The 14,538-nt window shown below is 43.6% G+C and overlaps 1 protein-coding gene across 1 annotated transcript; it reads right to left on the bottom strand.

Annotated features, from left to right (window-relative positions):
- Positions 1–7,205: 7,205 nt before the first annotated feature.
- Positions 7,206–12,656, bottom strand: LOC133891887 (receptor-like serine/threonine-protein kinase SD1-8). Its single transcript, XM_062332589.1, has 7 exons — positions 11,224–12,656; positions 9,935–10,054; positions 9,696–9,832; positions 9,120–9,333; positions 8,809–9,052; positions 8,580–8,712; positions 7,206–7,823 (listed from the first exon to the last, which is right to left on the bottom strand). The coding sequence occupies exons 1-7, from the start codon at positions 12,479–12,481 to the stop codon at positions 7,512–7,514; spliced, it is 2,418 nt and encodes an 805-aa protein (XP_062188573.1). The 5' UTR covers positions 12,482–12,656; the 3' UTR covers positions 7,206–7,511.
- Positions 12,657–14,538: the final 1,882 nt, after the last annotated feature.

Here is a 14,538-nt window from a genome sequence, read left to right as displayed (position 1 = left end):
AGCTAAAAACTAACTACACTTTGACACATTTTTATAGTTGGTTCCCGTCTAAAACTGAATGTATTTTCCTACACAGCCATCACAGAAATTTAAATTTCGGGTTATCAGGAATTTGCTATCCATGCCCTCTAAAAAAAGACACATCACACGCAGTATATATATCATCACATTATCAAAGTCAGTTTCATCACGATATATATATACATTGTATATCTATTATGTGTCTAAATGTATTGTAGTTCACTGTTGCGCCACCCCGCAGTTACGATCCAAAAAACAGTATAATTGTGACTCACGAGATAGGTTAGTTACTACAAAACATATATAGTCATAACTGGGTATCTTATCTATTCGTAATTATACACTTTTCTGTCTTGTGATCGCAACTGGGTCACCTCTGCACACACCCCCAATTACGATCAAAAAACAGTATAGTTGATATTGTAACTAACTTTTTTTGTCATGTGATCATAACTCATTTATTTGTATTGTCGTAACTGATTATTTTCTTAGTCGTAACTGTGATCGCAATTAGGTCACCTCTGCGTACAACCCAGTTAAGATCAAAAAAGCAATATAGTTGCTATCATAACTGACTTTTTTGTCATATTATCGTAACTCAACTACCTGTGGTGTCGTAACTGACTATTTTCTTAATCATAACTGGGGGTGACGCAGCAGTAAACTACAATGTTTCTCATAATTATATATTTTTTATCATGTGATCGTAACTCACCTATATGTGACGTCGTAACTAACTAGTTTCACAGTCATAATTGGGTTGGTGCGAATGTGGCTGCAGCAACTGAGGGTGACGCAACGTGTCTACTGTTATGCCTAGCGGCAGAATAAATTCGCCTTGTGTGTGTCTATATATATATATATATATATATATATATATATAAGTTAAACCACCATATCATACAAGCAAGTTTATAGATATACATTAATCAACTAGAGATTTTCGATCATAAAGCTCTCTTTTTTGTTGATGACCTCCCTCCGTATGAAGCTACATAACTCGCCTCAGATCTTTGCGAGCTCGGACTCATGAAGAGCGCTCTGTTCACGTTCTTGGTGTTAGCGAGCATCTCGGCTGTACTATTCTCAGTCAACAACAGACTGCGCAACCTCTCTCCATGCCTCTAGCTGCTCACGTTGCATGCGCCACGTCCTCCCACTCTCAACTGACTGCCTTAGGAATAGCCCAATCTGTTAGCAGCTTGACTGCTCTTGTATCTGTATATATAACGGTATACATCAATAGAATTGCTGTGTGTTGAGCCTAATCCTCGTACATGATATCAGAGCGTGCAAAATCTGCTATCGATAGCCTATTCAATCAACCATCTTTTGCTGCGATGGCCTCTAATGCCAGCCATGCCTTTTCTTCTTCCCACCCTCCTCCCCTGAACACACCGTCCCTCATGCCAATCCTCCTCTTATCTACGCGCCTGCACCATCAACCATCCAAATGGTGAATATAAGTCTCACATTCCTATCATTCTCGATCTTTCCGACTCCAATTACAACTAGTGAAGACTCTTCTTCAACATTGTCTTCGGGAAGTTCGAGCTCAACGCCACATCAAGACTCCTCGAGCGTAAGCACCTGGTGACTCGGACTAGCTCATGATCGACTACACGATCATGAATTGGCTCTACACCACCATGTCGAAGGAAGTTCTCGACCTCATCATGAATCCTTATAGCACGACATTCAACGTTTGGCGTGCCATCAAAGGTTTGTACCGTGACAACGGATTGACACTTGCCAACACATCTATGTTTGTCCTACGGCAAGGTGCGGATATGGCTTTCTGCTCCTATACGTGGATGCATGATCCCAACTGCCTCGACTGAAGCTCTTCTTTGCCGCGTCGTGCATCGCCTGCAGATAGAATTCGCGGTGAAGGATCTGGGAGCATTGCACTATTTCCTTGGTGTTTATGTCACCTGATCCTCTTCCGGGTTCTTCTTGTCATAGGCCAAATCTATCAAAGACTTGCTAGAGCACACGGGGATGATGAACTACAAGGCTATCTCCACACCCGTGGATACAAAACCCAAGTTGTCTGGTTCCAGTGGCACTCCTCTTACAGACGCCTCCTTCTACAGAAGCATGTAAGGTGCTCTTCACTAACTGACTCTTATGTGGCCAGATATTGCCTACGCCATCCAGCAAGCGTGCCTTCACATGCATGATTCTCGCGATGTCCACATGCATTTGGCGAAACAGATCCTCCGGTACATCAAAGTGACAAGCGAGCTCAGTCTCACCATTTCGACCAATTCTGACTTGACTCTAACTACCTACTCCAATGTCGATTGGGCGGGCTACCCTAACAAGCGTCGTTTGACATCGGGCTATTGCATCTTCCTTAGCAATACTCTGGTGTCTTGGTCATCCAAGCGGCAAGCCACAGTACCATGTTCTAGTGCTAAATCCGAATATCATGTTGTCACTAATGCCGTTGTAGAGTTCATTTGGCATCATGAGCTTCTTGCAGATCATTTGTACAGACGGTTCAAATAACGAGCCATCTGTACAAATGATTTATACAAACAGTTCCAATAACGAGCCGTCTTGTACAGATGGTTCAAAAATCGTATGTACAAATCTGATTTGTACAGACTCCTTTTTACAGATGGTTCAAAAAGTGTCCCGCACGGGATTTTTGAACCGTCTGTACAAATCATTTTTCTACTAGTGAGAGCTTCACTACAAATTGGGCAATGCTACGGTCATTTACTGTGTCAACATATCGTCTATCTACATGGACTCAAATCTTTTCCATTATCGACGATCCAAGCATATCGAATTGGACATTCATTTCATCTGGGAGAAAGTGGCTCCAGGTGACATTCGAGTGCTACATGTTCTTACAGACCAGCAATTTGCAGACATGTTCATGAAGGAGCTTCCATCAGCAGTATTTCACACCTTTTGATCCAACCTATTGTAATTCCTTATCTACTCCTATTCTTGTTCAACCTCATTTTTCGTTTCTCTTAAATTCACTCCAAACTAAATTCAAATTCAAACCCTATTCAAATTTCTCTGCAAAAATTTCTTTTCTAAAACCTAGATATACCTAAAATATCTTTGGGCTTAATCTTGCTCAAGTCCAAAACTTTAGCCAAGTTTTCTAGATGGCCCAACAAAGGATTCACGAAATCTGTAAATTTTCGCGGAGTCCTGGATAGCTTCATCTTTCTATGAAGTTTCGGAGTTCAAAACGGCCTAAAATGCAAATCTTGATAGTACCAAAGTTGTAGATCTCGTTGAGAGATTCGATTTAAACCTATGGAAGTCACCTTTTGGATAATGGAGATAGGAGTTATGGCCCCCGAAATTAGTGCTACACAGATAAGTCCGAGTTCAAATAGTTTATCTTGTAGCGCATTTTTGTAAATCAAGATGACGTTTTCAGAAGTTCCAATGACTACCAAAGTTGTAGAACTTTTCGAGAACTAGAATTTACAATCAAGAAACGTCCAATTTGAAGTCCAGACGATGGAGATATCATCCTTGGAATAGAGAGCTGCGAAAAAGGAAATCGTAACCGACTCGAACTCGAATCCGATTCGTGTTCGGTTTGGACTCTACCTCAACCAGCTGCCCTTAGCCCAATAAATATGAGTTGCACGCCTTCTCATACCCCTATTCCATGCCCCCAAGCCCTAGAAGTCGCTACTGCCCTGTCCGTATGTCACCGGAGCGCCGACGTTCGCCGGAGACGCCGCCGCTGCTGCCGCCGCCCGTGATGTGCTACGTCATCTTCTCCGCAAATCCTCCTTCCTCGACCATCAAAGCAAGGTGAGGACCTCTTATTCTCCACCCTTACTACTGTTTTAGCATCATACTAAGTCCCTAGCCAAGCCTTAGCCCCGACCAATGCCCGATCTACGCCGCCACGGTCATCGCCGTCGCGGACAGCCGCGCTGTAGCCAATTGGCATCGACGTTCCCGACCGACCAGAGGTCAAATCACCAAGCCCTTTCACCGGTGCATGTCCCATGATGTTCCCCACGCCCTCACCAACCAGGTCGGCCATTAGAGCAGCCAAACCGTCGAAATCAAGGTTGACATACCCGTTGTCCAGTTTCTGGACGCATTCTGCGCACGCACCGGATTTGCATTCACGTTTCCCGTCGATCCGAAAGCCGTATGGATACACGAATCACGTCACCGCGTGTCCGATGGAGTCTTCTATGTTACCCTAGGAGTCCATCCACGTTTATGCAGTGACACGACCAGGACGCCATTGCCAACCACAACACGTCGCAGCCATCACCCGTCTCATCTCTACTGATCGTTCTTCCTCTCAGTGGATGATCTACCAAAAACTATGCCATAGCATTGTGTTCCCGGAATATATGAACATCTATGTTCGAATGGTTTCTCAAATTTCATAGTCAATCTCCTGGAACACGAGCGTCTTCGTTCCTGCATCTGTTCGCGGTCACCACCAAATCTAGAAGCAGTCATCGCTGTTTTGCCACTACCTCGGATGACCCCTTCCAAAATCAACCATACTTCTGAGTTAGTATTTCCACGTTCTACACCATGCTTCCCTCGTTTCACTGAAACACCACTGAAACCGACATCGATGTTTGTGGCCACATGCCCAATCGCCATCTCCGACGAAACCCAAACCACCACCGCTACATAGAGTCGCCGGTAGTATCCTTAACCTAGAAGCACAACCTTCAGCCTTTTTGATCCATCATAGGTGGTCGATACTAGACCTCAATGTATCCCTTCTTTAATCCAAGAGGGTACTTGCATAGCATACCAAGTCAGCACCACATCATTCTCCTTAGTCTAGTCAGTGAAGTCTAGTCTGCCTTACACTTCTTGAATCTTGCGTAATGATGTTGTCAAGCCTGACACAGTGATTGTGCGATAAAACCTTTCCCATAGGAAGATAGTTCTGAAAAATCAGCATTTCCTTTCAGTCTAATTCATCTTCCGAAAGCCCGTTCTCTTTTCATCTTAACTCCGATTTAGGCGATTCTTGTGTCTAAATGTTTCTAAAATCATCTCTATCCAACCATAGTGTTTTTAAAATGTTTTCAAAGATGTTTGGTATGTTGTTCTTAGTGTTTGCTTTGTGTTGTTTGTCAGTAGTTCTCGCGATTAGTCGATAATGTTTCGGAGCAGTTCGAGGGACTTCAAGACCAAGATTTCGACAACACTGAGCAGTATTGGGTAAAAGGAAAGTGTCCTTGATCATCTTGAACCTATGGTTTTAAATGTTTTGTTTTACAAAATTGCATGCAGTGTCTGTTAATATGATGGATAGTCACCTATGTTAGAGTTTTCCCTAGATTTTTCCTTATCATCCCTTGAAATCTAGATGGTTTATGGTTAGGTATGTTTGATGGGTAGATTGCTTAGCCATGCTTTTGGGATATTGGGAAGTGTCATAATCTTGACTAATGAACTTATGCAACAATGGTTGTTAATGTGTTAATGGTCTAGTAACATGGAACCTTAGGTCTTGAGGAAAGTGGTTTTGGTGGTTGTCATGGTTATGATGTTGGTTCAATGTTTGCTCAAGTAACCTAAGTAAGAACCGGTTCGTGGAGCGACAACCCAAGAAATATCGTACCAACCACGAGATCTGGTATGGGACAGGCCTAGCATATTAATTAGTGGATTCCAGTTTTTGTGCGTGCCAAACGGAAGAGTGGATGTGTGGCGACGGCAAAGGCCAAAACCATTTGGTTAGTGGTATGAGATGTGCAGTGGAAGGAAAGGGTGAAAACTTTTCAAAGCTACAAGGCGCAAAAGGGGGCTTCTGGGTGGTGTGAATGCCACTTTGACAGCGGTGAAACCTAGCGGGCATGCACATACTAGATGAAACTTTGTAACGGCTTTGAAGTGACTTTCCGGGCGACACACCACTGGCGTGTGTTAAGTGTCTAGCTAACATGGCAACATGAAAATCATGACTTGTGGGGAAAAGCTGGACAGCCGTACCGGCGGTTATGGGAGACTTGGATCCTCATATGATTAGATGGTTGTGGTTATGAGTTTGGTTGTGGTTGTGGTTCTGGTTCTGGTACAGGGAGTACTAGATGGTTGTGGTTATGGTTCTGGTACAGGGAATACTAGATGGTTGTGGTTTTGGTTATAGTACAGGGAGTACTAGACGGTTATGGTATGCAAAGTGGGGAGCCTTGTATGCTGAGTGTTGAACTATATGGGTTACATTCACTTAATAATTGTTTAATGCTTTTGAGTCCAAATATGTTTCATCACTCGTATTTACGCAAATATACCATGTGTTAGCCTATTTTGATATAAGCATGCATATCATTATTTTTTCCACACTTGCTGAGCGCGTCATGTGCTCACACTTGCTATTTTCCCTATGCCATGCGACATGTGTGCTGTTGCTCAGTGAGTGAAAATGTTAAAGACTATCAAGATGAGGTTGTGATGTTCTAGGCGTGTGTCTCCTAGTCGGTTGCCTGCGGTATTGTTGGACACTAGTGCTTCTGTTCCGCTGTAGATATCTTCATAGAAGACAATATATGTCAATTGCTGTAAGAGTTTAACGGTTATTTAATAAAAGTATTGCTTTTGTTACTTCACATGTGACGTCCTTATGTGTGTTGAACATCCTGGGCACACATATTTAGTTTTGGCCGTTAAAACCGGGTGACACCTATGCGTGAGCTCTGGCTACGCTTTGGCTGGGGGGGGGGGTTGTTAGCGAGCATCTCGGCTGTACTCTGCTCTGTCAACAACAGACTACATACACCTCTCGCCACACCTCTAGCTGCTCACATTGCACACGCCATGGCCTCCTACTCTCAACTGATGGCGTTAGGTCATTTCCAACAGCTACCTCAAATTTTCATCCTCAAAAATACTATTACAGCATCCCCTATCACTATTACAGTATTATCTATTTTTCATCTCCAACAGCAACCCTATTTTTTACCTTCTACTACTCTTTTTCCTCCCTCCGAACCCACTGTCAGCCTCTATCTACAGTACTGCTACAGTGTTTCCTCCTTCCGGGCCCACTGCCAGCCTCCGTAAAAAGTATTGGTACAGTATTACGGATGCTACATGGCTCCGGCAAATTCACAGCTCCATGCTCTCTCTCCGCAACACTGTAGCATACTGTACCACCGGATACGCTACAGTACGTACAGGATTTCGTTGGAGTTGGCCTTAGAAATAGCTCAATCTGTTAGCAGCTTGACTGCTCTTGTATGTGTATATATAACGGTATATATCAATAGAATTGTTGTGTGTTGAGCCTAATCCTCGTACATTTGGGAGGCCATCTGGAAGACTCAATTGGGCTTTGAACATATATGTAACAATCAAATTAACATGAAAAGGTGAAACTAGTCACATAAGTAGTAGAATGACAACCTTGGGCAACTTCTTTGGAGTTCATCTTCAAGGCATGCATGTGGTGGCAAACATAGTACCCACAAAAGGGTAAAGAATGCTCATGCAAACTCGCCCTGCACGCGTCCATGCTATCGGCCTTCGAGGTTTGTGATGGTTAGATCGCTGTTGCCGCAGGTGATCTCCTGCACGGCGAGGACGGCAGCCGGGTGGCTCATCGGTGTGCACACCACGGGCCGCCGTGGCTGCGACGGCGCTTTCTGCTGCAATAGCATGGGGATCACGTCGCCCATCGGCGGCCGCTGGCTCGGGCTCTCCTGCACGCAGAGCAGCCCGACATGGATGCACGTCGCGGCCTGCTCCAACTCGGCGACGGTGCAGTTGCAACGAATGGTTGGGTCGACGAGCTCATGGCTCCTGCCTTCTTCCCATAGCCCCCATGTCTGAGAAAACCAGAGCATTTGTCAATTTCTCAGGTCCATGATGGAATTTCTGAAGCGCATTTTCATATCTAGTCAAATCTAAGGGGTATATCATCTGATATTACTCAGAGAAATTCAGTTTGATAATTTTAAAGAAAAATGTCCAATTAACTACCCTAAACAATTCATTTTGTCCCTCTAACCCCAAACAAATTAAAACAATGCTCATTTCACTACCCGAACAATTCAATACTAGACATGTCACCCCCTAAATTGGATATGAAGGCGGTTTTGTCTTTGTGGAAGTGACTCAGCAAATAATATTATTTTGTACAATGGACCCATAAATCAGTCCTTTCTTCTACGTTCTCAGCGTGTTTGGAACGAATCAGGATTCTCTGACTTTAGGTACATGAGCTGTTCGATCCCGTATCAATATCTTGTGAGCCGTTCGAGTAAATCCGTCACTGTTTGAACAGTACACGACTGCGAAATAGCGTACCACCTCTCACATATAACACTTCTGCTTTCACCTTGTGATTTCTACACAAGGAACAGGATCCGTTTGGAAATACGGGCCAACTGCTTGGAGCTAGACGGACAAATGTCAGGAGGTTAACTGACCGGTATTGATTTGTTCAGGGTAGTAAATTGAGTCAAGTTTTTTTTTTTTACGGGGTTAGACGGACAAATGTATGCACAATTGCACACATTTTCTTAATAACGATTATGCTATGTATGAGTCTGGTGGTGAAGGTAAAATGAAAAAAGCCTTACATGTGCTATGAGATTGAAACTTCTTTGGTTCTTCCTGCCGCTGATGATCTCCAGCAGCAGCACGCCAAAGCTGTACACGTCTTGCATGAACGATACCGTGCCATCCATAGCGTATTCTGGTGCCATGTAAAAACTGTCGTCGTGCGATGAAAATGGTTAGTCCATTCTTACGGGAGCATTGGAATTTTGGCAGAACAGATGAACTAATTCAGTTCAGTCAGTTTCTTACTATGTGCCAATAATTGTATGTGTGATAGTTTCTTGACGGTCACCGCTGCTACTGAAGGGTCTCGCAATGCCAAAATCTGATATCTTGGCAACCATGTTGCTGTCAAGAAGAACATTTGCTGCCTTCAGGTCCCGATGAATGATGTTGAGCCTTGAGTCCTGGTGGAGGTAGAGAACTCCTCTAGCAATACCGAGGATGATATCCAGCCTCGCTTTCCAGTTCAATGTCGCACGTCGCCTCTCATCTGTTTGCAAAATCACTGGACTAAGCATACAATTCGGTTAGTAGTAACAGCACAATCAGTTACATACCAAAAATGAAGGCATCCAAGCTCTTGTTGCTCATATACTCATATACAAGCATCCTCTCTGAACAGTGAACGCAGCAGCCAAGAAGGCGAACGAGGTTACGGTGCTGCAGCTTAGCAATCAAGAAGACCTCATTCATGAACTCTTTCAGGCCTTGCATTGTGTTCTCAGCTGAGAGTTTCTTGACAGCAACTTGTTGGCCATCTGGCAGTTGGCCCTGAAAAACGAATCAGACAGTTGTCATACAAGGATATTGTGTCATCTGCAAAAACAAAATAAAATGTCATGACGAAAATAGAATTACTACCATATACATGCTAATCTTTAAGCTGTTTCCCTTCCAGTTCTTGGGAATCGCCTATTACGAGTTTGTGTTGCTAAGTTTATGGAAGTAGTCCGTTTCGAAAAAGTTTATGGAAGTAGCCGAGCACATAAGTGCCTGCCGCTGCAGGTCTTAATACTTCGGTGCATATATGCATGTGACCAGTACTTCGAACTGTCGTTTATACGACAAAAGGTGAACTCTTAATTCTTTTCTCAGTTACATGGATTTAATTGGATATGTTCAATTGTTACCACCTTATAAACAAGGCCAAATCCACCTCTCCCAATTATGTTCTCTGGACAGAATCCGTTTGTGGCTGTTCTAATGATCTCCATAGGGTACGTGGGGCATTCGCTGCTCATAAGCTTAACTGTGTCGTCAATCATGGTAACTGCAAATGGAGACAAGGAAGCCACATTAGAAACAGAGCAAGATTCTCCTCCTAAAAGGAATGTGGTTCTTTGTCAGATGCTTAGAGCTGGGAAGGATCGACCTTTCTTACTGCGCCGCGCCTTCCTCCAAATTAGAAAACCAAGGGATAGAGTAAGGAATGAGAACCCTGTAATCGCCAGTGTGATGATCACAGCAAATTTCCGGGTGTTCTTGGTAGCGTCTGAAGATGCGGGTGCAGTATCAGTAAGAAAGCGATTAGTTAAATTTAGCAAACATTTTGAGCTCAGGTAGTAGCTACTGAGATAATGACATAATACTTCTCATATATATAAGCTAGATTTCCTATTTCTACGACAATGACATGAGGTCAGAGAGTGAATAAAAAAATAGAGCATCATCGAACCGAAACATGACTTTGACTTGTTTGTCCTAGTAGGCGATTGAAAAGGACATGGCAGTGATTCAAAACATCATTCATACATGGAGAAATTGGATTCCTGACTTCAGCCGGATGTTCTAACCGATTTTTATTTTTCTGACGAGAACATTTGAATGTCCCTTAACCATGCATACAATACAGGTTTGAACAGTACAAATCTGTAGGTGACGTCAAGTTAGGTGGTATGATGACCGTGTGACCATCCATTTCATTACCCCAGAGTGATATGACCCAGCTGATTTATAATTGTGTAATATTAAGCGATGAGATTAACTACCAACTCCAAGTGACTAGGAAGTATTTTACTGCCTTGGACTAGGGATAAGGAGAAGCCAAGTCAAACAAGAGCTTCCAAGAACCCCACCTCCACTTACAACATTTATTTTTTATTTGCCATCAATTAGTTAACAGTTCTAGTTACAGCAATATTCTCAGCTAACATCATTTTTTTTAGAATGAATAGGAGAGCTGTGCATTTTATATTACGTAGGAGAAAAAAGAGTATATAGAAGTATAGATATGTGAAGTATGCGGACTTAAGGAATTATATCCTCTAGTCAGAAAACAAGTGAAAGCTAATCCTGTAACAATTCCAACAACCAACTAAAGCACCTGCGAGAAAGAAACATGGCAGAATACAGTACTAAGCTCCTAGTTGCTGTAAGCAACCTGCTCCCCTTATCCTCCAAACTGACAGAATTGTAAGCTACAATCATGAAATATTCTTGGATAGAAAGTTAGAAACACAAGTTCTGTTCTACTAGAACTGAAGCCAACAATGTAAACCGTGACTCAATTGATTTAGTTGTAGTTTTAATCACCACACAATCGATTTCTAGTGAAGCAGATGAAATTGGTCCAACAAATTTGTAGATCAGAATTGCTAACAGCTATTTCACTAACGAATTCTGAAACACTGATGAATCAAGAAGCAGAGAATTCACTCATACCTAGTTCAGACTTTGCAACCCTGACATAAAGATCCTGCCCACCGTCGACGAACCTAGTGTCCATCAGCTCGCCGAACCACTGTATGCACCCGCTCCCACCTCCGCGGATGTCCGCCGATGAGTACGCCGTGCAGGAGCAGTTGGCTAGGCACCTCCGGTCGCACTCCTGAAGCGTAGCGCCAGCGTCCACGGCGCAGCTGTGCGTGTCCGGCATCTTCACGCCGCGCAGGACGTAGAACCCGTCCCCATCACCGCACTGGAGCGCCGTCCTCCGGGCGCACCCGCCGGACGTGTTGCGCATGTACCACTCGGCCGGCGACCTCGGCGCGAACCCCCGGATGCAGCCGCAGACCACGGCGTCGACCACGTTGCAGACGCCGAACGCGCCGCACTTACCGTAGTTGTCGCATTGGTCCCTTGGCCCCAACCAGAAGTTGCTCCACACCTGGGAGGCGCGGTCCCAGACCATGCGCTGCATCACGCCGGACTCGTTCAGAAGCACCCGCGACATCGGCGAGCCGTCGCGGTTGCGGAACATGTAGGAGGCCTCGTCTGTTGTGGCTGTGAACTGGAACTCGAACATGTCCTCGAAGGTCGTCATCTCCGGGATGCCGCTGAACCGCACGCCGTTCCACGGGCCCGTCCGGTACGTCTTGCGTCCTTGTCTCCAGACGTGGAGTTCCGGCGAGCCATGCGTATCCATGACGTAGCGGAAGTCGCCGGTCGACGGATCATCGGCGCTGCGCCACGACGAGAGGGACCACTCGGCCCCGGTCCTGATGTTCTTCCCGACCCGCATCCCCGGGAGGAACGTGTTCGTCGGGTGCTCGAAGCTTTGCCAGAGCACGACGCCGGACCCATCCGTGAGCACCAAGTTGCCGGTATCGTGGAGCTCCAGGACCGCGCCGACTGCCGCGGAGGAGTTGGACGACCAGATGGTTTCGTTGGTCGCGCCGTCTAAGAGGACCAGGGCTCCTCGGCCGCTGACCGCGACAACGCCGGACGAGCTGTTGAGCGGGCGGTCGCGGTTGGCGACCCAGACGACGGTGTCCGGGGAGACGGTAAACCATATGCCAAGAAACCATTTGGAGTGGTTGCTGGCGGCGAAGAGACCGAACTGGAAGGTGTTGGTGGGCGAGACCAGCCTCTCCTCGCCGGCGACGGTGCTCGAATGCGTCAGAGTGCTCCTGGTGCTGGCCGAGGCTGAGAGAAAGAAAGCTGATAGAAGTGCAAGGAAGACTAGGTGGGTCATGGTCATGCGCGCAAGACTCAACTCTGAAGACTGAAGAACGGATACTGTTGCTTCATTGAAGAAGAGTATAACGGTGGACTGCACTGGCTACCATGCACTCAAAAGCTCCAACTTGGACAATCTACTTCTGAAGCTATTGAACTGTTAGGTAGCAACTTAAAACATGTAGAATCTCCACTTTTACATAGAGCCTGTTGAAGACTGCCCATGTCATTGGAAAATTCTTGGACAATGTTGTCTTTGCACCTTTGGACGCTTGGGTCTTTGTTGTTGAAGAGCCATTCATTTCTTTCTTTCCAAATACACCAAGACTGCAGGATGATTATTTCCATAGAGAAAGGGAGAGCCAGGCTTCTTTTGAGATGCTGGATTGCTCGCAAGAAATTAATACCTATAGCGTGCTAGCAGGCACGAGCAAAATTACACTATAAAAAAAAAGGGAAAAATGCAAAAACGCCCCTCAAAAGTCACTTGGATTTTGACTTCCCCCAAAAGTTATTTTATTGCAAAAAGTTCCCTAAAAGTTTGACTTTGTTGCAAAAAACCCCCCAAAAATTCAAAAAAATAAAAAAAATCATAAAAAATTCCAAAAAAAAACTAGAGACAATTCTAAGACCTTATATGAAATTTGTTTTCAAAAATAATATTCTTTGCATCATATTTCATGGAGAGGAAGTTTGAAAAAAAAAAGAAAAATATGCAACTCATTTATTAACTCATGTTATTTTAACTTTGTCATGTCTACCATTATTTTTCCTACACAAATAATTATTTAAGTAAACAAATAAAAGTGGTTTCACTAATTTTGGGGGTGTTATGGATTAGTTATGAATTAATATATCTGCAGCACATTTACTCAATCCTGCACGTTACAATAACTATTTCAAGATTTCATGTATTTTTAGAAGATAGAGGATCATGTAAGAAGACTAAAAAATTTTGTTTCATGATTTTTTAGTTAGTAAATAATTAACTATGCATTTAACTCGAATTAATAAATGAGCTGCATGTTTTTCTTTTTTTTCAAACTTATTCTCCATGAAATATGATACAAAGGATATTATTTTTGAAAACAAATTTCATAATAGGTCTAAGAATTATCTCTAGTTTTTTTTAGAATTTTTTATGATTTTTTAATTTTTTTTTGAATTTTTGGGGGTGTTTTTGCAACAAAACCAAACCTTTGGGGGTTTTTTTTTTTGCAACAAAACAACGTTTGGGGGCAGAGTCAAAATCCAAGTGACTTTTGGGCGGTTTTTGAATTTTTCCCTCAAAAAAAAGATGAATAAGTTGTTTCTTCCCTCTGCAGAATGCAGTGTTCACAAGTAAAAGACTCCAAGGTCAATCCTTTTCGTCGAAGCAAACACCTGGTGTTAAGCCTTTCCTTCATAGGCAACCAAAAAAAGACTTTGTATTTTGGCTGATAGCAAGAGGACTAGAGCCATCTAAAGGCATGGTGGACGAGGTAGTGTCCAATGAGGGTTTTGTAATCCCTTGAAGAATAGTAGGAACCATTTCCCCAAATACAAGTCAAATAATCATCACTATCCGATAAAACCATCCGATTCAAGAAATCCCTTCATTCAGTGAACTGAGCAAAAGCTTGGGAGCTTAGGGGCATGGAAAAATTCTGTTTCAGGTGATCCAAATTCATCACATTCCTTAGGGTGATATTTTTATTTGTTTTAAATGAGTAAAGCTCTGGATAACAATGTTCTAGGATTCTCCCATTTCAGAGGTCTTGCCAGAATGAAATTGTTGAGACATTTTCAATATTGACCATTGCCAACCCCTTATACATTTAAAGGAGTTTAATTATGTCTCTCCACTAAAAAGAGCCTCTTTTTTGTGTTCCAGGTAGTTTACCATTTGTGTAATAGAATTGCCAAAGAAGATGGACCCAAGGATTCTCAAATTTAGAATTCCAAGCCCCCCTTCAAATTTTGGCTTACAAACTAAGTTCCAAGGCATTTGGTGCCTTAGTGCTATTTATCTCAAACCCTCTCTAAAAACAATAGCATCGATATGCATCAATTTGTTTGATCACTGCAGAGGGAAGTTTA

The sequence above is a fragment of the Phragmites australis genome, chromosome 15 (genome assembly GCF_958298935.1).
Source record: "Phragmites australis chromosome 15, lpPhrAust1.1, whole genome shotgun sequence".
NCBI lineage: Eukaryota > Viridiplantae > Streptophyta > Magnoliopsida > Poales > Poaceae > Phragmites > Phragmites australis.
Note: the sequence above shows the minus strand (reverse complement) of the source record. Positions and strands in the feature narration are given on the sequence as shown.